Source organism: Panthera onca, chromosome D2 (genome assembly GCF_046562875.1).
Source record: "Panthera onca isolate mPanOnc1 chromosome D2, mPanOnc1 haplotype 2, whole genome shotgun sequence".
Taxonomy (NCBI): domain Eukaryota; kingdom Metazoa; phylum Chordata; class Mammalia; order Carnivora; family Felidae; genus Panthera; species Panthera onca.
In genome coordinates this window covers 35,274,347-35,297,169 of record NC_138349.1, presented here as the reverse complement: position 1 = coordinate 35,297,169, position 22,823 = coordinate 35,274,347, and the positions used below count along the sequence as shown (strand labels likewise).

Here is a 22,823-nt window from a genome sequence, read left to right as displayed (position 1 = left end):
CTCAGTGAAAGCTATGTTTATCACTGATGAACAAAATCATGGATGGATTCTTGAAATTTTACTTTAAAATCAAAAGAGTTGTATGAAGAACTTAGGTTGAGCTATAAATAGTATTAAGTTTGATTCATAGGAAAATCTTACTCAAATTTTTAGCAATATTTTGACATTTTTGATTTATAGATATTTGACTTTCAGGAAGATCATCTTTACCACTCTCTTCCTAGTAAAATGATTCACAGTTTCTCCTCTGATTCCTCATATTCATTATTTTCCCCTTTTCACCTAAATGTATTATAAAGTAGACTTAGAATGTTCCTCTCATTTCAGAGTGCACTGCAGTCAACCAAAAGATAACTGCTCTTTTAAAAATCTGAGAAACTTCCAACTTCCCTTGGCAACACACCCCTCTCTCTCAAAATTCCCATCACGAGGAAGTTGTAAATGTAAGTGGTTCTCACACTATCCAAAATCATTTCCTTGTTCTTTCTCTAATAAAAATATTGCTAAATTTTGAAAATTCATCAAGCTGTACCTATACTTTGGGTACTCTTTATATTTCTCGAGACTTTTTTTAGAAACCAGGGGTGGGGAATGATCCAGACACATACGTAAAGAGGTTCCAATGATGGCAACCTTTAGGGGGTAGCCAGATGAGACAGTGTCAATGGTTGAGTTCCTTGGAGACAGATTCTGAGACCAAGTTTTGCATGCAAATGATTTATTGAGGATAGGACACAACTGACAAATATACGTGCAACGAAATAAGGAAGGCAGGAAGAGTCAGAGAGATACACTGACCCCCAAATTGGTTACAACTGAGTACTCAGTCCATCTTGTGATGAGCTCTGGAGCTGAGACAGCCCTCAGACTTGTCCTCAAATGAGGCAAGGAAGCTAAGTCTTTGCATCTTATCACCGGCTGTGGGCTCCCAGGAGCATAACCTAGAGTGAGGCAGTTCCCTGCATCCTAAAGCAATGCCCAGTAAGAACAAAACAAAGCAAAGCTTCCCATCACCAGGAGCCAATATTCCCATCAGCTATGTGATAAGCACCTTCCCTATGAAGAGACGATCTCGGTTGTAGCATCACAACATCCACTACAGAGGGACATTCAGGTATTCTCATGTAGTCGGTTCACTGTTTAATGTTTGTCGTGGTGCATAGTATTAATTTAACATGGGTATACAGTATTTTAATTAAAATACTCTAGTAAAATTTAGTATGTCAAATATACTAATTAGCATGCTAATTAGTATTTTCACTAAAATACTTTTATTATGTAATATAGTATTTTACCATGGGCACACAACATTTTTATTAAAAATAAACAGAATTTGGGGCAACTGGGTGGCTCAGTCAGTTGAGCAGTTGAGCGTCTGACTTCAGGTTAGGTCAGGATCTCAGGGTCTATGAGCTTGAGCCCCATCTCAGGCACTGTGCTGACAGCTCAGAGCCTGCTTCAGAGCCTGTGTCTCCCTCTTCTCTCTGCCCCTCCCTCTCTCTCTCTCTCTCTCAATAAACATAGAAAAAAAAATTTAAATAAACAGACTTCATGTTCAAGTATTTAGGAACATACTTTTAAAACATACTGCTGGAAAAGTGACTCAAGTGCCATTTCAACTGTGTACCTTTATGCAGTTGGTGATTAAATTTGCATCAGTTTTTACTCTTCCTTCTATCAAGTCATATGGCTCCTTCTGTGATAAGACTCCTCTATCCTTTCCTGTCACTGCCACCAATTCTGGTCCCCATGTTCATCTCCTCAAACCTAAAATGTCTCCTGTGTCCAATTTCATCCAAGTTGTTACAGGGGATATGGGAATGTTCCACTTCATAACTTGTATTAATTCCTCAAATAGTCACTGTAAGGCTTTAGGTAAATAACTTTAGGCAAGAAGACACAATCCCTCCATCTCTTATAAACATTAATTTCCAGTGAGTAGGCTTTTGTCAATATCATGATAAATAATTTCATAGAAGCTGTGATAAAAATGCCATGAAAAAGTACCAGATGTTATGAAACCATATGATGTCAGGACATGGATTGGGGGTCAAAATGTTTTCTAAAGTAAGCAAGCTGAGGGGTAGCTTAGTCGGTTGATCATCCAACTCTTGACTTCGGCTCAGGTCATGATCCCAGGGTTATGGGATTGAGCACTACATCAAGCCCCACCTTGGGCTCCTCGCTAAGTGTGGAGTCTGAATAAGATTCTCTCTCTCTCTCCCTCTGCCCCTCTCCAAAATTAAAAAAAAATATATTGTGTAAGTAAACAAGCTGAGCCTTAAAGAGTTCAAAAGAAGTGTGTTCCATTCAAAAAGAATACCAAGGTTCCTCCTACCTTTAGGCTCTCAAGAGGAGGCAGCACATTGTACTCAAGGAACTAGGGAAGAAAGCCAGTAGCCAGCCAGCATTCTAGAGCTTAGGTAAGTAAGGGAAACTGGTAAGTAAGCAAGGGCAATATAAAGCCATTACAAGTAGGATTTTATTTTGGTCTTTTTCGTCTTTTAATTTTGAGATAATTTCAGAATCGCAAAAATATTATAAAAAATAATTTCCCTATACTTTTCAACCACATTCCCCAAATGTTAACAATTTAAATAGCTACAGTATAATTATCAAAATCAGGATATAACATTGATTCATTACATAATTTGCATACCTTATTTTACCAATCACCCCACTAATGTCCCTTCTAAGAATCCAATCCAGGATCACACAGTGCTTTCACTTGTCACGTCTCCTTAGTTTCCTTTAATATGGGATAGTTCCTCAGCCTTTATCTTTCATGACCCTGACACTGTTGAATGGCACCGGCCAGTTATTAGGTAGAATGTACCTCAATTATTATTCATCTAATGTTTCCTCGTGATCAAATTCAGGCTATACATTTTTGGCAATAATACCACAAAAGGGATACTATGTCCTGCTCAGTGCATCATTTCAGAAGGAACAGGATGTGGATTTGTCCCATGTGTTAACTTTGATCACTTGGTTAAAGTAGGGTCTGCCAGATTTCTCCACTATAAAGCTATTATTCACTTTTTACTTAAATATCTTTGGGAAGACACTTTCTATGTGAATATTCTGTTTCCCAACATAATTTCACCCAGTAATTTTAGCATCCATTAATGATTCTTGGCTGTATCAATTATTTCTGTGGTGTTTGCAAATGGTAATCTGTGCTCTTTATCAACTCTTCTACATTATCTGGAATGCTACTCTAAGGAAGAGTTTTTCCTTCTCCCCTGATTTAGTCATTTATTTTTATCAGTAATGACTCATGGATTCATATTTTATTCCATGAGTTATGATTCATTAGTATTAGTATTCTGTTACTCAAAATGTCCCCTATTCCACTAGAATCCCTTCAAGTTGATTCCTAGGTCTTTTTGACATGCTCCCATCTTTTTTTGAGCACATCCCTACTTTCTGTCACCGCAGATTTTCCAGGCTCATGTACTTTTCCTGAGCCAGTTTAGAATTAGCAAAGAGCTAATTTCTCTAAAGAGCTTGGGTTCCCTTTATTGGAGATACCACTAGATATATTCACTGGTTCTGGGGTGTCATTGCTTCAGGTTCTCTCAGCAGATAGAGCTAGAAAGTGTATGTATGCATACCTCTGTGTAGATCTATTTATATCTATAAAATCATAAGTTTGTATTGATACCTCCAATTCCAACCAAACATTACAGGGTTCATTCTAGCCTTAGAAGTGTCTTGCTTTTTTTGAATAAATATTTACTGAACACATGCCATGGGCCAGGCTCTGTGCCAGACATTGGGGATGTAATATTGAACAAAACAGGGGCACCTGGGTGGTTCAGTCAGTTAAGCTTCCCACTTAGGCTCAGGTCATGATCTCATGGCTTGTGAGTTCCAGCCCTGCTTCAGGCTCTGTGCTGACAGCTCGGAGCCTGGAGCCTGGAGCCTGCAGCCTGCTTCACATTCTGTCTCCCTCTCTGCCCCTCCCCCTCACACACTCTGTCTCTCTCCTTCAAACATAAATAAACATTTATAAAAATTTTGAAAATACATTGCACAGATAGGGTCCCTGTCCCTGCCCTCATGAAGCTTAGATTCTAGAAGGTACAATTTATAGATTATTCCCCTTTTCTCCAAAATTGCTAAATTTAAATTTATGCTTTCCATTGGCTCCTTCTCACCAGGATTTAAACAACCCACAGAATGGGGCACCTGGGTGGCTCAGTCGGTTAAGCGGCCGACTTCGGCTCAGGTCATGATCTCGCGGTCTGTGAGTTCGGGCCCCGCGTCGGGCTCTGTGCTGACACTGTGCTGACAGCTCGGAGCCTGGAGCCTGTTTCTGTGTCTCCCTCTCTCTGACCCTCCCCCGTTCATGCTCTGTCTCTCTCTGTCTCAAAAATAAATAAACATTAAAAAATAAATAATTAAAAAAATAAATAAACAACCCACAGAAAGATTTTAAGCAGATAACATGATCAGTCCTTTTTTTTTTTTTTTAGTTCTACATTTCTTAAAAAGTCACTCTACTGGAGAGTCAAAGGAAGAAAGAGCAGACTAGAAGGCCAATTGTCAAATCAGTTGAAGGGGGAGAGGGGTTAAAGTGAATGCAGGGAGGCAATTTGAGGCTGTTAAATAGTACAAGGTAAGAGAACACAGTCAACAGGACTGAGGTGAAGGTGGAAAGAATGGAAATAAATGTATTTGAGAAATATTTAGGAGATAAATGGACCATATTTTGTAACTGACTGAGGGGTAGGAGGATGAGGTAAAGGAGAAAAATGACTCAAGGAGGACTCCTAGGTTTTTCAGAGTATGTACAAAAATACTGATTCACATTTCCATATATTGTATATATGACTACATGTCTCTTCCATTAAATTGTAAGCAGCCTGATGACAAGAATAGTGTAATACGGGCACCTGGGTGGCTCAATTGGTTGAGCATCCGCCTCTTGATTTCAGCTCAGGTCATGATCTCATGGTTAGGTTCATGGGTTCAAGCCCCGCCTTGAGCTCTGCACTGCCAGCACAGAGCCTGCTTGGGATTCTCTGCCTCCCTCTATTCTCTGTACCTCTCCCCACCCCCATTGTTTTCTTTCTCAAAAAATAAATAAAATAAAAACAGTGTAACCATGTATTATTCATATCTTTGTATCCCCAATATCTCCTACAGTGTCTGGTACATAGTTGGAGCTCAAGAAATGTTGAGTAAATGATTGAATGGATGACCCTCCTAAGACTTACCAAGTTGAGATTTCAGCTGTAGAAGCTCAAATTAGATAGAACACCTTCATAAAGGCCTAAAACTCCCTAAGTAGAGGAAAACTACTTATGCTGAATATCTATTCTCCCAAAAGGGTATATCCTGGTCTATTAGTTTATTATGTATACTTTCTCTTCTACCATTAACTCATCTTACCCAGGACTAAAAGCCAGAAGCTATAAAATAGAGGTGTTTGGCTGTAACAACAAATTTCTCTTTTCACCTATCCGATTGCCAAAAATTAATGCCTATTAATTGCCTGTCCCTGGCAGGGGGTGGAGGTAAGGTGAGGCCTCTGTTTCCTCATCTCTCAAATGGGGATATGGGGCTGAGATGAGATGTTTCTAGCCTCAAGCAGGCATTCAGTAAAAGTTGACACGCTGCCTTTCTCTTCACATATTTATATACTCCTTCAAGACCCAATTCAAACCACTCCTCCAACTAGGAAACCTGCCCAGACTGCTCCAGATATGAGCAACTTCTTTTTCCTTCTCTCAGCTCCTGGAATACTTATCTGTAAAATTCTTCAAAAATTAACCAAGGGTAGTCATGTGATTGCTTTTTTACTTTCCTTTTTACTTGTTATTTAACTAGTCACATACTTACACACGGTTCTCCAGTAAAGTCAGATATACTGGGATTCAAATGTCAGCTATGCCATTATTTGCTATGACTTCATCTTCCCAATTTTCAATGTTCTCATCTGTGAAATGGGAGACCTAGATACCTATCTGGTAAGATTGCTGTTAGGATTTAAAATGATGTGTATAAAAAGGGTCCAGCACATGCCACATATTTGGTGGTCAATAAGTAGATGCCAACAAGCACCAGTGAGGGCAGCTGTCAGATCTTTTTCAAATTTCAATCCTGTGCCAGATACGGCACCTCACAGTGTGCCTCACACATGGCTGATGTTTGATATTTATATTCCACCTTTTCCAAAAAAGATTTAAGGCAGCTAGGTGTTCAATAAATATTTGTTAAATGATTACAGGCCACACTTTCCAGTCAGATGTTCTTTCTTCCTTTCTGCTTTTCCATAATAAGCAGAGCACCACAATATTGTGATTTTTTAAAAGCTTTTAATCATCCTTCACCTGCAATGATTTCTTCTGTTGTTTTTTAATCTAATTAAATAAAACCTTAACTATAAAATACATGTTCATGGTGAAAAGGAAAATATTATGAGGTAATAAAATGAAAAGTAGACTCTTCTCCCCATATTCAGTCTCACTATCCAGAGGTAATATTTTAAAAAAAACAAAAAACAATTTCCTATATATCCTTTTAGAAATCTTACATATACATCCTAAATTAAAAAAAAAATAAGTGGGATAATACCTGCTTTTTTCACTTAATATATAGGTAGTATTTATTGGTTTTGATGTTTGGCAACTATTCTACCTTCTTTATTACTTAAAGATTTGCCCTGATTTAGCCTCTTAATAATATAAACTCCACAAGGATCTTTTCATTTCTTTTGCTCTACTCTATCCACAGCACCTAAATAAAACCTGAAACATAAACATATGGTCAATAAGTATTTGCTAATGAATGTACTTCCTTTGGAGGAATTGCCTTCATTCACTTACGGTATACTGCCTGCCCTTAGCCAAGTGGCAAGGAACATTGATTAGATCCTCCCTCCTTAGATTCTGAACTGTGAGCAGAATAAAAACAGTTGTAGTTTATTCATTCCAGTGCTGTACCCATTTAAACATGGAATGTTTTGCTACCAATATTCTCTGGTGTAGCTCCTACTTCACTGTTCCTAGCCTGGTCTTGCCTTAAGTAACTCATATCTTTTCAACGAATTTCCCTTCAGTTAAGTTAGTTCAGAATATCTCAGCCTCAGCACCACTTTTTTTTTTTTTTTTTAAGATTTTATTTTTTAAGTAAACCCTACACCCCACATGGGGCTTGAACTTACAAACCAAGATCAAGAGTTGCAGGCTCCACTGACTTGAGTCAGCCAGGCGCCCCAGCACTACTGGCAGTTTGAGCTACATAATTCTTTGTTGTGAGGGGCTGTTCTGTGCATTACAGTACATTTAGCAGCATCCTTGGTCCCATCAGATGCTAGTAAAATCCCCTTATGTAACAATCAAAAATGTCTCTACACATTAGCAAATGTCCCCTAAAAGGCTGAATTATGTAGTTGATTTCTGTGGAACAACAACAAAAAAATCCTAACTGATGGTTACTAAATCTTTGGCAACTTTTCCTTATGGCCTGTATAGAAATACCTCATTTGTTCCAATAGCTCAGCTATATATTATTATGTTATATGGGTGTGTCATATGTTATTAAATCAGCCAACTAATAATGGATTTTAAGGTTTTATCTGGTGTCATTTCATAATTTTTTAAATTATTTATTTAGTTTTGTTCAACACTCTTTCCTCCTTTTCATTTATTTTCTACTATAATCCTGCCAGAAACTCCATAGAGGAGTCATGATATTACACCAAAGATTTATATCAAGGAAACAAGCTTAGACATTCACAATTTACTCAAGGTCAGAGTATCTATTTACTTACTTCCTATTTAAGTAGATCTGTTTGATACCAAATTCAATGTTCTAAGAACACTCCCCTTTTATAGAATATATTCACATTTGAATTAAAAAATACTTAATCCTGATGCTATAAGCATGATCTATTTCAGAAAAAAATGATATATTTTCTTCATCAAAATTAAAAATTCCTATTCTTCAAAAAATATTCCTGTGAAAAAGATGTGAGTTGGAAGAATAAACTTTATAAAAACACATCTCTCATAGAGGACTTCTGTCCAGAATGTATAAAGAGCTCTTAAAACCAATAATAAGGAGGGGCATCTGGGTGGCTCAGTTGCTTAAGGGTCCGACTCTTGATTTCAGCTTAGGTCATGGTCTCAGTTTGTAGGATCAAGTTCTGCATAGGGCTCTGCCCTGACTGCATGGAGCCTGCTTGGGATTCTCTCTCTCCCTCTCTCTCTGCCTCTCCCCTATGTGCACATTTGTGCTCTCTAGCCCTCAAAAATAATCATTTTAAAAAACAGCATTAAAAAAAAACAGTAAGAAATGAGTAAACTCTGTTTTTGTTTTTGTTTTTTTAAGTTTTTATTTAAATTCTAGTAAGTTCACACACTGTGTAATATTGATTTCAGGAGTAGAATTTAGTGATTCATCTTACATATAACACCCAGTGCCATTATTATTTTTTTTAAGATTTTATTTTTAAGCAATCTCCACACTCAACATGGGACTTGAACTCACAACCCCAAGATCAAGAGTACATTTAGTATCCAGTGCCATTGTTGATGTTTTTTTTAAGATTTTATTTTTAAGTAATCTCTACACTCAACATGGGACTTGAATTCACAACCCCAAGATCAAGCGTTGCATGTTCTACCAACAGAGCCAAGCAGGTGCCCCTGATCTGGTGTTACTTTAAATAGCAGCTTTATGGAAATATAATTCAAACACATGTAATTCATCCAATTAAAGTATACAATTCAGCGGCTTTTAGTGTATTCAGAGTTGCAATCCTCACTACAATCAATTTTAGAACACCTTCATCACTTCAGAAAGAACCTCCTGCACACCTTAGATGTCACCACGCCCAAGACCCCATCTGCCATAGTCCTAGGTAACCAATGATCTATCTTCTATCTCTTAACATTTCATGAAATGGAATCCTAGAACATGTGCTATTTGGAACTATTTCACTTAGTGTAATGTTTTCAAGGTTCATCCATGTTGTAGCATGTATCAGTACTTCATTCCTTCTTATTGTTGAACAATATTCCATTGCACGGACACACCACATTTCATCTATCCATTCCTCAATTGATGGGCATTGGGCTGCTCCACTTTTTGTCTATTATGAATAATGCTGTTATGAATGTTCACGTACAAGATTTTATGTAGGCATGTTTTCACTTCTCTTGGTTATATACCTGGGGGTGGAACTGCTGGGTCATATGGAAACTAGGTTTTACCTTTTGAGGAATTGCCAGAGTGTTTTCCAAAGTGGCTGGACCATTTTACCTTCTCAACGGCAGTGTACTAGAACTCCAATTTCTTCACATTCTCACCAACATTTGTCCTTTTTTTGAACTGTATCTCCCTAATGGTTAATGTTGGTTAATGGTAATGTATCTCTCTAATGGTTGGTGAATATCTCTGTATGTGTTTACTGGCCATTTGTATATCTTTGGGGAAATGTCTATCCAGCTCTTTTGTTCATTTTTTAATTGGGCTATTTGCCTTTCTACTATTAAATTGTAATAAATCTCACGTACTCTAGATACAAGTCCCTTTTCAGACACATGATTTCCAAAATTTTTCCCCACTCTGTGGGATGTCTTTTCATTTTCTTTTTTTTTTTTTTCATTTTCTTAACAGTATTCCTTATAGCACAAAAGTTTAAATTCTTTATTGTCAGTCTTTCAGGTAAAAATAGTCTGTCATAAGCAGCCAGTTCAGTTTGCATCTCAATCATTTGTATTTCTCTGAGACAACTATCATATTTGGATGCAGATGTGTGCACATTTCCCATTTCATCACACAGAATATTAAAGATGTGTGTATGTAAGGGTCACGATTTAATCAAATATTTTTTACTGCTTAATCAAGAGCATTCTTAAGTGAACTTTTGGTTTGTTTTTACTGCATGTGCATGGTGGTGAAAAATATATAACCATTAGTACAGGTTAGTACCAATGCCTTTAATGGTGTTAAGGCACAAGCGGTTTCATCCATCATTGCTTGTGCCATCAAAGTAAATGCCAATGCAGTGAAAGGGCAAATAATATTTTAGTATTATTATGAAAATAATCTTGACCTCAAGTAGCCCTAGGGATCTGCTGGACCACATTTTGAGAACTGCTGCTCTATGACATCCATGTTTGTTTGAAAAGGAAGAAAATTCATTATATGTACATTTTCTCATAAAACTGATACTTCAGGGACACAAGAGGGATACAAGAGGGAATATGTGACAAGTTATCTGTGATTTTTGTCTACCTTTGACACACCATTGCATATCCCAGGGACACATAACCCAAAGAGAAATTTAAGCAAAGATAATGAAAAGTAATGGGTCTTCCACCATATTTATGAAGAAGTGAAGAAGGCAAGTTAGTGCATGATGATATTATGTAAAATTATTTACTCTTTGTAAACATCTACTGCATTAGAGTGGATATAAGCTGTTAGGATTCTATTCTCTAAGCAGCAAATAAAGATAAATAGGTTTTAGGCTGTCCACTACAAGGGCCAGTGAAGCCTCTGTCCAGAATTAAGCCAATTCAAAGTAATCCTATAGATTCTAAGCCAGTAAGATGTACTCTGGGGACCAAAGTCCCCCATAAAAGTCCTTTAGAGACATTATCTACTTAAGAACTACTTAGCCTATCCAAGGATCTTCAAGAACTAATAGCTGTGTTAAAGTAAACTTTTGAAAATAGTTCCAGACCATGGCCAAGTTACTGAGATCTAACTTGTCTTTGTTTCTAATTCATCCTGCATACTACTTCAAAATTAATCCCCCTAAATCATTCTCACCTTTATTCAAGAACTTTTAGTAATGATTAAGAGCTAACACCAATAGAGCTCTTACCATGTGCCCAGCACCGTACTGAACAATTTAAATGAATTTTCTCATTTAATCCTCCCAGCAATCCAATGAAGTAAATGCTACAGCTCTTTCCCTTGGAGATGAGGAAACTTGACTTAAAGAGATTCAATAACCTGCCCACAGTTGCTGAGTTTCTGAGTGGCAATGCTAAGACTTAAACGTAGGCTCTCCACCCACTGCAGTATTTCCTCAGATACCAGTGGTCTAATAATCACTTACAGAACTTGTTAAAAAACAAAACAAAACAAAACAGCTAATTGGGCACAATGACAAGGCACATCAGAATTTCCAGGGTGAGTCTCTGACTCACAGCAGGCTTAAGAACCATAAGTTAACTTCCCATTCTCTATTCCTAAAGAATAGAGTTGATTTCCTATGTCTAAACTACTCCTCCCAGCAGGATTCTAGGATAAGGGCAAAATTCCTCAAATTAGTCTACAAAGTTCTTCATTTTCTATCACTTGATTCACCTTTTTGGTCTCATCCTGCCCCAAGTTCCCTTTTTGTTTCAGGGCCCCCCATTCATCACAGGCCTTTCCTTCCCTGGGTATTTGCACATGCTGTTCTTTGGCCTGGATTGCTCATTCCTCCTCCTCTTCTCTAGTTAACTCTTGCTCTTCCTCAGGTTTTAGCATAATGGACACTTCCTGAGAGACACTTTCCTGACCTCCCTATCTAGGTCAATTCCCTAGCTATAATCTCTCATAACACTATGTACATTTGCAAATTTAAAAAAATTATGTGATTCTCTCTCACTATAAACTCTACAAAGGTAAGCAATATGGTTGCTTTTGCTCATTATTGTATCCCCAGTGCCTATCTTATTCGTGCCTGTCACATAAATAGTGCACGTTCAATAAATATTTGTTGAAAGAATAGATTCAAGGCCTTTTTATCTATTCCCTACTTAGCCAACAGTGTATTTTTCACTCTCACTCAACAGAGACCTACAATAAAAGAGGTTAACTCCTCTCTCCACATCTTTTCATCCTTATCCAGACCCAAGACCCTTCTCCACCTCCTCATCTACATACACCTACAATTCACTTATTCACCTACAATTCTTCCTACTGCTACAAGGTAGAGCCTAAATTGCCCTTATTTCATAAAGTTCTCTTTAATACACCAGCCCCTAACAGATGCCTCTAAACCTCTAAATCACTTCGTATTTCCACGCTATTCATTTGGTACTTCATTATATGATGCCACATATCATTATGTAATATTTCATATGTAATTACCTTGTTTTATTTTTTTAGTATAAGCATCATTAGGGAGTTTGTATGTTCTTAAAACAGTAGTTTAATTGGCTACTGGAGTACCTAGGCACATCATAAGTCCTCTGTAAACATCTGCAGAGTGAATTAATGAAGAACTCTCTTTGGCCTGTAATGTGGACTCAGCCTGCAGTTTATTACCAAATTTAGCAAATGACAACTCTCCTTGGAGGGCACTTGTTTATTTTATACTATTTCTCCATATAATATCTCCAGAGCCCCTTTTGGCAGACAGTTCAAAACAAGGGTGATGGAAGAACATTAAAGTAATATACTATTTTAAATTTCCAGATATATTTAGAGCACTTCTGTACTCAGCTTATTCTAAACCCATTACAAAATTATTAATATATTCCATATTCTCTAGGATTCCATAACTCTCTTGCCTGAATATCATTTACCACAAGCCTCTAACCCTATATAAAATGCAGTATATTTCAACTTTTTCCCCCCTCTGGTGAGACTCAGATCTAAGTAATTAAGACTTTTTTCCTTCAAGATCAGAGACTAAATTGTAATTCCAATTATTCTGAGTCTTATTTTTAAATCCAAGAGCTGAGGAAAACAAAGTTGACAGACAAATTGAAATTTAGGTTATACGTGTCACCCATTTCAAATACAAGGAATTAATTTATTTCATGAGTTTTATCAATCATGATTTTTACCCATACTAACTAAAATATATTTAAAAATTAAAACTCTATAGTAAAGAATCATGAGATGTCCTTATGAACATTTTATATGGAGCTAATTACTTTTTTAACAGCTTTATTGAGATATAACTTACATACCATAAAATTCACCCATATTGTGTACAATTCAATTTTTTTAGTATAAAGAGCTTACCATCATCACTAGAATCTAATTTTGTTTTATATTATTTTTTAAACTGGGATATGATTCACAATGTTGTGTAACTATCACCATTCAAATTCTGGAACATTTTCTTCACCCCAAAAAGAACCTTGTACTCATTAGCAGTCTCTCCCCTTTTCTCTCTCACCGCGCCAGCCCTAGGTAATCACTAATCTACTTTATTTGTCTATGAATTTTTTTATTTTTAAAATTTAATATAAATGGAATCATACAATAAATATGTGGTTTTTGTGACTGGCTCCTGTCACTTAGCCTACGTTTTCAAGGTTCATCCATGTTGCAAGAATCAGAACTTCATTCCTTGTTATCATCTAATAACATTCTATTGCATAGATATACCACATCTGATTTATCCTTTCATCAGTTGATGGATATTTAGGTTGTTTCCACTTTTTTGGCTATTAGGAAAAATGCTGCTATGAAAATTTGCATACAAGTTTTGTCTAGACATGTGTTTTTATTTCTCTTGGATAAATAACAAGGAGTGGAATTACTAGGTCACACGCTAATCACTTTTAAGATGAGTAACGTTTATATTTTTTTCTATTTTCAAGGATTTTTGACACAGCCAGGAAACAGACTTTTCATGAAAATTCTAATATAAAACGCTTTTGAAAGATAATGTTAATCTGCACACAGCTTTGTTATGAACAGACTGTATCGTATTACTTTGTAAGTGGGGGTTCAAATATAAATTCCAAAATGAGGTGAGAACTCCTTTTAGCGTAAATCATAAAACTAGATGGGAGTTTGCGCTAGCCTACTTAATCAATATGCTAGGATTAAATTCTATTTTTTGAGCAGGATATATATATCCATCTCCTTGCGGTGCATAACTACTTAAGAGATAAATACACAGTAAGGGAAGGCTTACCCAGTAGGAGGAGCAATAAATAGGAATTTAAAATACCAAAAACCCTGAGTAAGTTAAATTCTTATTTCCCTCCACTAGCGGGGGCCTGTTTTACATTTCGTGAGAAAAAGGTGAATCGTTAATTATAAATAGTCATGTAAATTTCCAAAGCCTCTCATAAAAGCATCTTTCAGAAATTGGAGGCCAAATAAACTTCTGTTCACATGTTGTTGTTGTTGTTTTTTCTGGCAGTGTACACTCTAGTTCAAATATATTCAGGAAGCAAACTTGAAACAGAATTAAGAGCTGATTGTAAAATTCCACATTTAAAAAGAGCGTAAAAAACACACTTTAACTTTAAAGAAAAATCAAACATCTTGCAAGACAAATCAAACATCTTGCGGCAGAAATTAGGCATAATCAAGGGAAACTACCCAGACGTCCTACCAATCACAGCACTGGAGAACGCCACAGGTCGTCCAAAAGACGCATTCGTTTTAGCCAACAGCTCTTTCCTCCCGCCAAAGCTGTCCCTAGAGCGTCAGAGAATAACCCATCGAGTGATTGATGATTTTTCCCTTTCGATTCCCACCCCCTCCCCCCCCCCCACACACACATCCACCTGCTTGGAGGTGTCAAAGCGACTCTAAATGGTTAACAGTGACCAGCAGCACAGAGAGAAACAAACACCCCTGACAACCCACAGCTGAGTAAGCAAGAGCTGTTTATTCACGAACATGTTCCATTTGGAGACTGTCGGCGAGCCCTTGAAAGACCAAGCACATTATAGAAGGCTCTTAGAGAGGGAGAGAATAATCTTTTCTCCCCCACCACTCCCCCAAAACACACAGTGAGAAACTCGGGTGGGAACCATCTGGTTAAGGCGGCCCCCACGCCCCCTTGGGAATAACCTCCCGCACCAGTGCATCCGTCCCCTTGCGGGGGTTGTGTAACTCCCCCAAACGAGCTCAGACGCGGCAGAGCCTGGCCCCAGCGCCGAGGGCTTCCGAAGGCACTTCTGCCACCCCCACCCCCTCCACGGCCCGCCCCGACGCCGCGAACAGGGCTGGGGACCCTGAAGAGAAATGGCCCTTCAGCCCCCTCCCCTCACCTGGCTCGGTCCCACCTGAGGGCAAGAGCTGAGAAAAGAACAGGCAGGGAGGGCTGACCTTGTTGCTACTGACAGTGGAGAGGCACATCCTGCTGCTTCCTGGAAAGCGGCCCGAAGGACATTTTTCCCCCTGGAGGAAGGAAACGGGAGGGCGCCGGCCGGGCGGCTGCGGGCGCGGCGGCGGTGGTCGGGGCGGGCTGTGCAGCCTCCAGCGGGGACGGTCCGAGGACTACATCTCCCAGGCTGCTCTGGGCCGCCTTGCGTCGTGACCCCGGCGCGCACGGAGGCGGTGACTCTTACCTCACAGAGGTAGCTCCTCCGCCAGCAGCAACTCGGCGCCCGCGGTCCATGGACCGGAACCCCGGGCCGACGGGCAGGAACCCGGGCCGCGATTGCCGCCTCCCCGCCCCAGGCTCCTCCTCCTCGCTCTCCACCGCCTCCTCCGGACGCCCGCAGGACGCGCACCGCCGCCTCCGGGCTCGCGGAGCCACCCCGGGAGGTTGGGCAGCGGGTTCGCGGCTGCCGCCGGACTGAGGCCTACTCCGCCGCCTCTCAGTGCTATTGTCCCTGGGCCCGGCCCTGACCAGGTCCACTGGGGAGGGCCGAGTGCGCCGGCTCCGCCGAAGATGCCGGACCAAGCCCTACAGCAGATGCTAGACAGGTACGGGCAGCTTTGGGGGAGAAAGCGAGCCGCAGACCCTCGTCTGGCGCTGGTCCTGCCCGCGCCCGGCCTCGAGGCTCTCCGTAAGCGGAGCCCGGCGTGCCGGGAGGAGTTCCACGGCCGGGGGGCCGTGTGAGGGGCAGAAAGTTTGGAGTCCGTGCTCGGGGAGGACAGAGCGGGTGGCTCGGATGCGTAGACTTAAAGCGAAACTTAGGGAGTGGCGTCGAGTTTTGTTGGAACGCCCTTTTCAAGTGAGAGGGGTTTGGGTTAACCCACGGCGTTAGTTTCTTTTTCTGTTTCTTACACTCCTCCCCTCCCCTCCCCTCCCCTCCCCTCCCCTCCCCTCCCCCCAAAACTATGTTGTAACGTGTTTGCCAGCGATGTCACTGGCAACAACAACCAGACTATCTTTCAGGGGAATGATCCCCTACGATTTTAAGACTCTTTGCAAAAACCAAGGGTAAGTAAGCATTCTTTTGAGAAGCCTGATAGTCTGATTTTATTCCTCCTTTCCCCCATCCCATCCCCACCCCCAAGCTGGAAGGGCAAGAGTATCCGCAAGGGAGCTTTAACGGCCGGAATAGAGGTTGTGGGAAACAGCCACATGAGTACAACACTGAACAGTTAGCACATTTTATGATTCGTTGAGTTCACTAAGAAAGTTTCGTCTTTTACTGGGGCCAGTGGCCCATTCCTGGGGGGCTCCAGACAGTAAAACTCTTTTTTGCGAAGTCGGTTGCACCGCCCTCTACTGTTCAAATTCTAGTTCATGGGTTCTTCCATGAGTTTTTGGAGACTCAATCCACCTTTCTCCCTCGCCAGGTCTTAAATTCCTGGGAATATTACAGGTTAATACATAATGTTTGCAGTTGCTTACAATTGTCAGACCACTTGCCACCTTGTTAAGCAGGTGGTACAGTTCTTTGTACAGAGTAAAGTTCCACCAATAAGACGTTAAATGAAAGGCCTCCCTTAACTGAGATTATACCTAGTTAAATGCTGTTTGGATCAGCCACACCCAGAACGAAAATCACCCAAGAGTACATCTCCTTCCAGAGTGACAGAACAGACATTTCCTTTGGAGCTTAGAATTTGAGACACCAGAATTGATAAAAATCATATTGTGGACTTTATTCAGTTAGGGGTGACCCAGTGATTAATTCAGCTTTGTTTAAGGTCAGCATTCAGGTCGGGTTGTCAGGTTGTATTGACTAACCCCTTTTTTTTTTTTTTTTTTTTTTTTTTTCTTTTTTTTTCAACTTTTTTTTTTTTTTTTTTTTTTAATTTATTTTTGGGACAGAGAGAGACAGAGCATGAACCGGGGAGGGGCAGAGAGAGAGGGAGACACAGAATCGGAAACAGGCTCCAGGCTCCGAGCCATCAGCCCAGAGCCTGACGCGGGGCTCGAACTCACGGACCGCGAGATCGTGACCTGGCTGAAGTCGGACGCTTAACCGACTGCGCCACCCAGGCGCCCCCCCTTTTTTAATATAAGTAGTTTTATAAGCTCCTAGAAAGCAGAAACTTTCTCATTATCTTAAATTCTAGAACAGAGCCTGGTACTCAGTAGGTCATCAGTAAATATTTGTTTTATGAACAAATGCATGAACTTTTGTGTCGTTTTCCCCAGTTGCCTCAGGGTGTGATAAGTTAGCAGGTTTTTCCTTCATTATAATTCAGCATACCGGCAAATTGCGTAGGACTACTAACATATGCCCAGAGAAGACCACCTGTGTCCACTGCCAGTTCCAATCAAATGAGACCCTATTCTGGTGCGGGATATGTTGTACTTAGTTTTGTTTTTTTTTTTTTTTCCTTTGAGTGTCTGGTGCTTTCACTCTTACATAGGTGACTTTTAGAAAGATTTTTGTGTGCAAAAGTGACCTGGCTTTCATACACTCTTTAGAGATTTCCATAGAAGTAAAAAGCCAAGGAGTGCTCATAAGGCATTCAGAACTTCTCAACGGAAACTTGGAAATTCTGACTCCGTTTATTGAAGCTGATGACTATAATATTGGCTTATCTTCATCTTTTGTACCTTTTTGACATACCTCAAGGTAGGTTAAGATGACGAAGACTTTTATTATCTCAGTAGTTTGCAACCAAGCTTCACGTTAGAATCACCTGGAGAGCATTTTAAACTATGGATGGATGCCTAGCTCTGTTCAAGACCAATCAGATCACAAATTTCTGAAAGATGGGGCCTGAGCATCTGTAGTTTTAAAAGCTTTCCAGGTGTTTCTGATGTGGTTGAAAACCACTGCTGTAAACCCTAAAGGATTGTTTCATGGTAAGAGTAGAGATTCCTGAAGAAAAGTTTGGGCTTTAGAGACAGTGATCTTGAAATTTTCATTTTGCCATTTACCAGCTATGTGAATTTTTGCACTTAAATCTGAGGCTATCCATCCTCATTTATAAAATAATATCCTACCTCACAGGATGTTATCAAATGAGAACACGTGTAAGCACTTTATAAAACAGTAAAATGCTATTTTATGTATTAGGCACACAGAAGGTGCTTAAGATTCTCATATAACCAACAGTTGTGGCAATCCCCCCCCCCTTCCTTTATATTTGTCATCTTAATGTGGGCTGGCCCTGCATACAAGTTGAATACAAAGATGATTGATTCATTTGAGGAATACTGACAGGCCCAACAGATTAAAATATGTCAACCTATTAGGGCTTATAATTGGTTTTTGGGTGGCAGGTTTTTGTTTTTTTTTTTTTAATATTTTTTTTAACGTTTATTTATTTTTGAGACAGAGAGAGACAGAGGATGAACAGGGGAGGGGCAGAGAGAGAGGGAGACACAGAATCTGAAATGGGCTCCAGGCTCTGAGCTGTCAGCACAGAGCCTGACACGGGGCTCGAACTCACGGACCGTGAGATCAAGACCTCAGCCGAAGTCGGACGCTTAACCGACTGAGCCACCCAGGTGCCCCGGTGGCAGTTTTTGAGGGACAGAATTTAGCTCCGAAACCTGCCTATATGTTTGTTTTTCTGATGCAGATTTTATCCTTGAGAAGACTAAGGAAATGTGTGCAACGCATAAGTTGTTTTTTTTGCCTCTAGGTTAAAAGTTAGGTATTTGATAGTGAATTATTAAGTATTTGTATTTATTGAATTTATATAGTAAATATTGAGTGCCTACATATACCCGGTACCACTCTAGATCCTTGGTAGTGAACATAACCGAAAATGCTCATATGGAGCTTAAATTCTAGTGAGGTTTGTTCCAATAAACTGTGAAATTAAATGAAGATTGTGTTTCATTGTAACATGGATTGTGTATTCAGTTTATACTACTTAGTCTTTCAGGGTTTTTTAACTAATGGCAACTTTTTTTTTTTTTTTTTTACATTTATTTATTTTTGATAGAGACCGAGCACAAGTAGAGGAGGGGCAGAGAGAGAAGGAGACACAGAATCGGAAGCAGGCTCTAGGCTCCGAGCTGTCAGCCTAGAGCCTGATGTGTGGCTCGAACTCACAAACCATGAGATCATGACCTGAGCCAAAGTCGGACGCTTAACCAACTGAGTCAGCCAGGCTCCCCAATGGCAACTTATTAATAGCTGAAGTTGAACTGCTTTGTCCTTTGTGAATAAATTTAATTTAGCAATTATTTATCTTGATAAATTTTATTGCAGTATTTGCAGGTGGAAAGAGTATATATAGATATTTTGATTGCCTTTCATTTTGGTAACAATAAGCACATGTCCTGTGTAAATTTATTATTGAATCTTTTAAATTGCTGTGGGTAGGGGTGCCTGGGTGGCTCAGTCGGTTAAGCATCGGACTTCTCACGTCATGATCTCACGACTGGCGAGATGGAGCCCACATCAGGTTCTGCTGTCCACACAGAGCCCTCTTGGTATCCTCTGCCCACTCTCTCTCTGTCTCAAAAATAAATTTTAAAGAACATTAAAAAAAATAAATTGTTGTGGGCAAGCAATTTTTGAGAGTAGTGGAAAGGGGGTGGTTTTCTAGTATCATGAATGATTTAGGATCACAAATCATTGCCTTGAAATTATAAGCATTTATAAACTCAAACCCTTTGGGGAGCCTTTGGGGTGACTCAGTTAAGCATCCGACTTCGGCTCAGGTCATGATCTTGTGGTTCATGAGTTTGAGTTCCACATTGGGCTCTGTGCTAATAGCTCAGAGCCTGGAGCCTGCTTCAGATTCTGTCTGTCTCTGTCTCTCTCTCTCTCTCTCTCTCTCTCTCTCTCAAAAATAAACATTAAAAAATTGAAAAGTTTATAAACTCAAACCCTTTATATCATTACTCTGTCACCATCTGTTTTCTTGATTTCTCTTATGTTTCTCAAAATTAGGATTAAATGTATACAGAGTACAAAGAATATTGTAACAAACTGCAGGAATGGATCTTGTATTTGAAGCTTGGGCCTACTGAGTGATCCTTCTGAAAACTTGACTTACGTATACTCCATCTCACAGTAATACTCAGGAGTTTGTTGATGTTGTATTATATCACTTACTTGGCACCTGGTGAGTAGGCAAGTCACTTAGCCGGTGTCCCAAAACAGTCAGATGGGAGGGAAAGCGGGGAGAATAATCTGTTCCCTGTCCCTCTCCTGCAGTTACAAAGTGAATTAGAATCCTCACTCTAAAAGCGTTCTCAACCAAAAGTGTACATCCCTTTAGAAGATGTAGACTATTCTGATAGGAACATGCCATATTATTTTCAGATTTGTATAATTATCTCTTAGTTTGCATTAAAGCAATTTCTCATTTTCTGTGTCAGTTGGTATCTCTTCAGTCACATCTCTATCCCATTTTGACAATTAACAGACCAATACCTGGAATTAAAAACCATAGCAATTAGTTATGTTTGCTTTCATCTGTATGTTAAAAGTGGAAGGATTACAGAAAACATCTCCCTTGACTACTCTCATCAGTCCCATATCTTCTCCCCATCCCCATTTCACTCTTATAAATGGGTTTATATTTTTCCAGGCTCCTTTGTTTAATGCTTTTATTTAAAAAAAATTTTTTTAGTTTATTTTTTGAGAGAGAGAGCAGGGGAGGGGCAGAGAGAGAGGAGAGCACGAATCCCAAGCAGACTCCACACTGTCAGCAGAGCCTGATATGGGGCTCCAACTCACGAACCATGAGATCATGACCTGAGCTGAAATCAAGAGTCAGACACTTAACCTATGAGCCACCCAGATGCCCCTGTTTAATGTTTTCAGGTATACCATATATAATTCGTGATTTTGTTTCTAAAATTTGAATGTATCAGTCTACAATTTGCTTTTTTAAATACAGTTTTGAGTTCTATGATACCCAGCAATTAAAGAGAATGTATATATAATATTCATTGGATTGACATTCTTTTTTTCTTAATCCATTCCCCTGTTTATGATATTTAGGTCCTTATTTTCTCTTCTTTAGCTCTCCTTATAATTTGACTTTCATTCCCCTTTCTTAGCTCTACTAAAAGTATACTAAAGATCACTAATAATTTCTTAATCAGTAAATCTAATACCTTTTTTACTTGGTCTTCGTATCCTCGGTATATGCATAATAAAGTTGAAACTGATTACCACCACCCTCTAACTTCTTGAAATTATATTCTATTATACTGTACTATTTTTCTATCTTTTGCTTATTTTCCCCTCATATATTACCTTTTCTCCCTTCAATCACATAAGTATGGTTTAAGCCTCCACACTTACCATTCTTCTCTGAAGTGTACCCACTTATTATCTCACTTTCACCTCTGTTTGAATGACTCCCAGATGAGCGTCTTTATTCCTGACCGCTTTCCCACATTTTATTTATTTATTTTTTTTTTCAATTTTTTTTTTCAACGTTTTTTATTTATTTTGGGGACAGAGAGAGACAGAGCATGAACGGGGGAGGGGCAGAGAGAGAGGGAGACACAGAATCGGAAACAGGCTCCAGGCTCCGAGCCGGCAGCCCAGAGCCTGACGCGGGGCTCGAACTCACGGACCGCGAGATCGTGACCTGGCTGAAGTCGGACGCTTAACCGACTGCGCCACCCAGGCGCCCCACTTTCCCACATTTTAGTATCTCTTTCCTAGCTGGCCAATAGACATTCCCATTTGTATATACATGTTATTACTAGCGCCTTAATGTGTCTAAACTGATATTTCCCTGGCTTTTACTTTTCTTCCCAATTTTTGTTCTTTGATTAGACCCCATCCTTCTAGTCCACCACTTTTTTTCTTTTTGCTTCTTTCTCTCCAGATTCACTCATCAGATATTGAGATTCTTCTTTCTCTGGCTCTACTTTTTCTCTTCTAGTTTGACTTAGTGTGATACCAGGATTGGCCAAGGCATAATTATAATCACATCATTTCCATGCTTCAAAACCTGCCAGTCTACATCACCTATGGGATAAAATGTAAACTTTCAAGATCTAGTGAAGGGGTTTAGATCTATTAATGTAATTCAGCCTCAACCTACCTTAATCATACTCTTCTGCATTCCACTACATTGTTCTCTGAATATGTCATTTCCTTATTTTTGTTTTAGATGACTTCCTCCCTTTTAACACCTGGCTAACTCTTACCCTTCTTTAGAATTCAGCTCAAATATCACCTTGAAGCATTGCACAGCTCCTTCAGACAGAGTGAGTTACTCCTTCCTGTGCTTCCATAGAACTTTTGTGCATTTATTATAGAAAATCACATTGTATTATAATTTTGTTAACGCATCTATCCCATGTCTTAGAGCCTTCCACACACACCTGATACCACCACCACCATGCATGTTTAACTGGAAGTTCATTGAGAATGGAAACTATTTCCTATCCCTTTTACCCACAAAGGTCTGGTACCTTGGATACATTATTGAATCGGTGTCTTTCTTTTCATCCTTTATGACATATCAGTGCTTAGAATAATCTTAGCAGAAGCACAATTTAAAGAACCAACTCATTTGCTCAACCACCTGTATTTTATTGCTTATTAAGCTTAAGTTCAAATTATTTGGCCTGGCCTTCAAGACCCTTCATAATCATATGTATTGTGCTCCCTATTATGTTTAAGACACTGAGTTTATGGCTGGCACCAACTACCTTTTTAAACCTTTGCTTCTCTTTAAGAATGAGTATGTACAGAGACACCTGGGTTGCTCAGTCGGTTAAGCATCCAACTGGATCTCAGCTTAGGTCTCGATCTCAGGGT

General features: G+C 39.5%; 2 protein-coding genes across 9 annotated transcripts in view; one reads left to right on the top strand and one right to left on the bottom strand.

Annotated features, from left to right (window-relative positions):
* The window catches only part of CPEB3 (cytoplasmic polyadenylation element binding protein 3), a 189,843-nt gene extending 174,453 nt beyond the window's left edge, over positions 1-15,390 (bottom strand). For 4 of the 8 annotated variants that reach the window (XM_060642030.3, XM_060642026.3, XM_060642034.3 and 1 more), the window contains exon 1: positions 15,043-15,258. The gene's annotated coding sequence lies outside the window, so the exon portion shown is untranslated. Of the gene's footprint in view, positions 1-14,320; positions 14,407-15,042; positions 15,259-15,284 lie in introns of those variants that run through there. The other 4 variants (XM_060642027.3, XM_060642029.3, XM_060642033.3 and 1 more) reach the window with 3 other exon arrangements.
* A 146-nt stretch (positions 15,391-15,536) lies between these two features.
* MARCHF5 (membrane associated ring-CH-type finger 5) overlaps positions 15,537-22,823 on the top strand; it is a 59,071-nt gene continuing 51,784 nt past the window's right edge. The window contains exon 1 of the mRNA XM_078434587.1: positions 15,537-15,645. Coding sequence (XP_078290713.1) covers positions 15,611-15,645 — 35 coding nt within the window. The 5' untranslated portion in view covers positions 15,537-15,610. The remainder of the gene's footprint in view (positions 15,646-22,823) is intronic.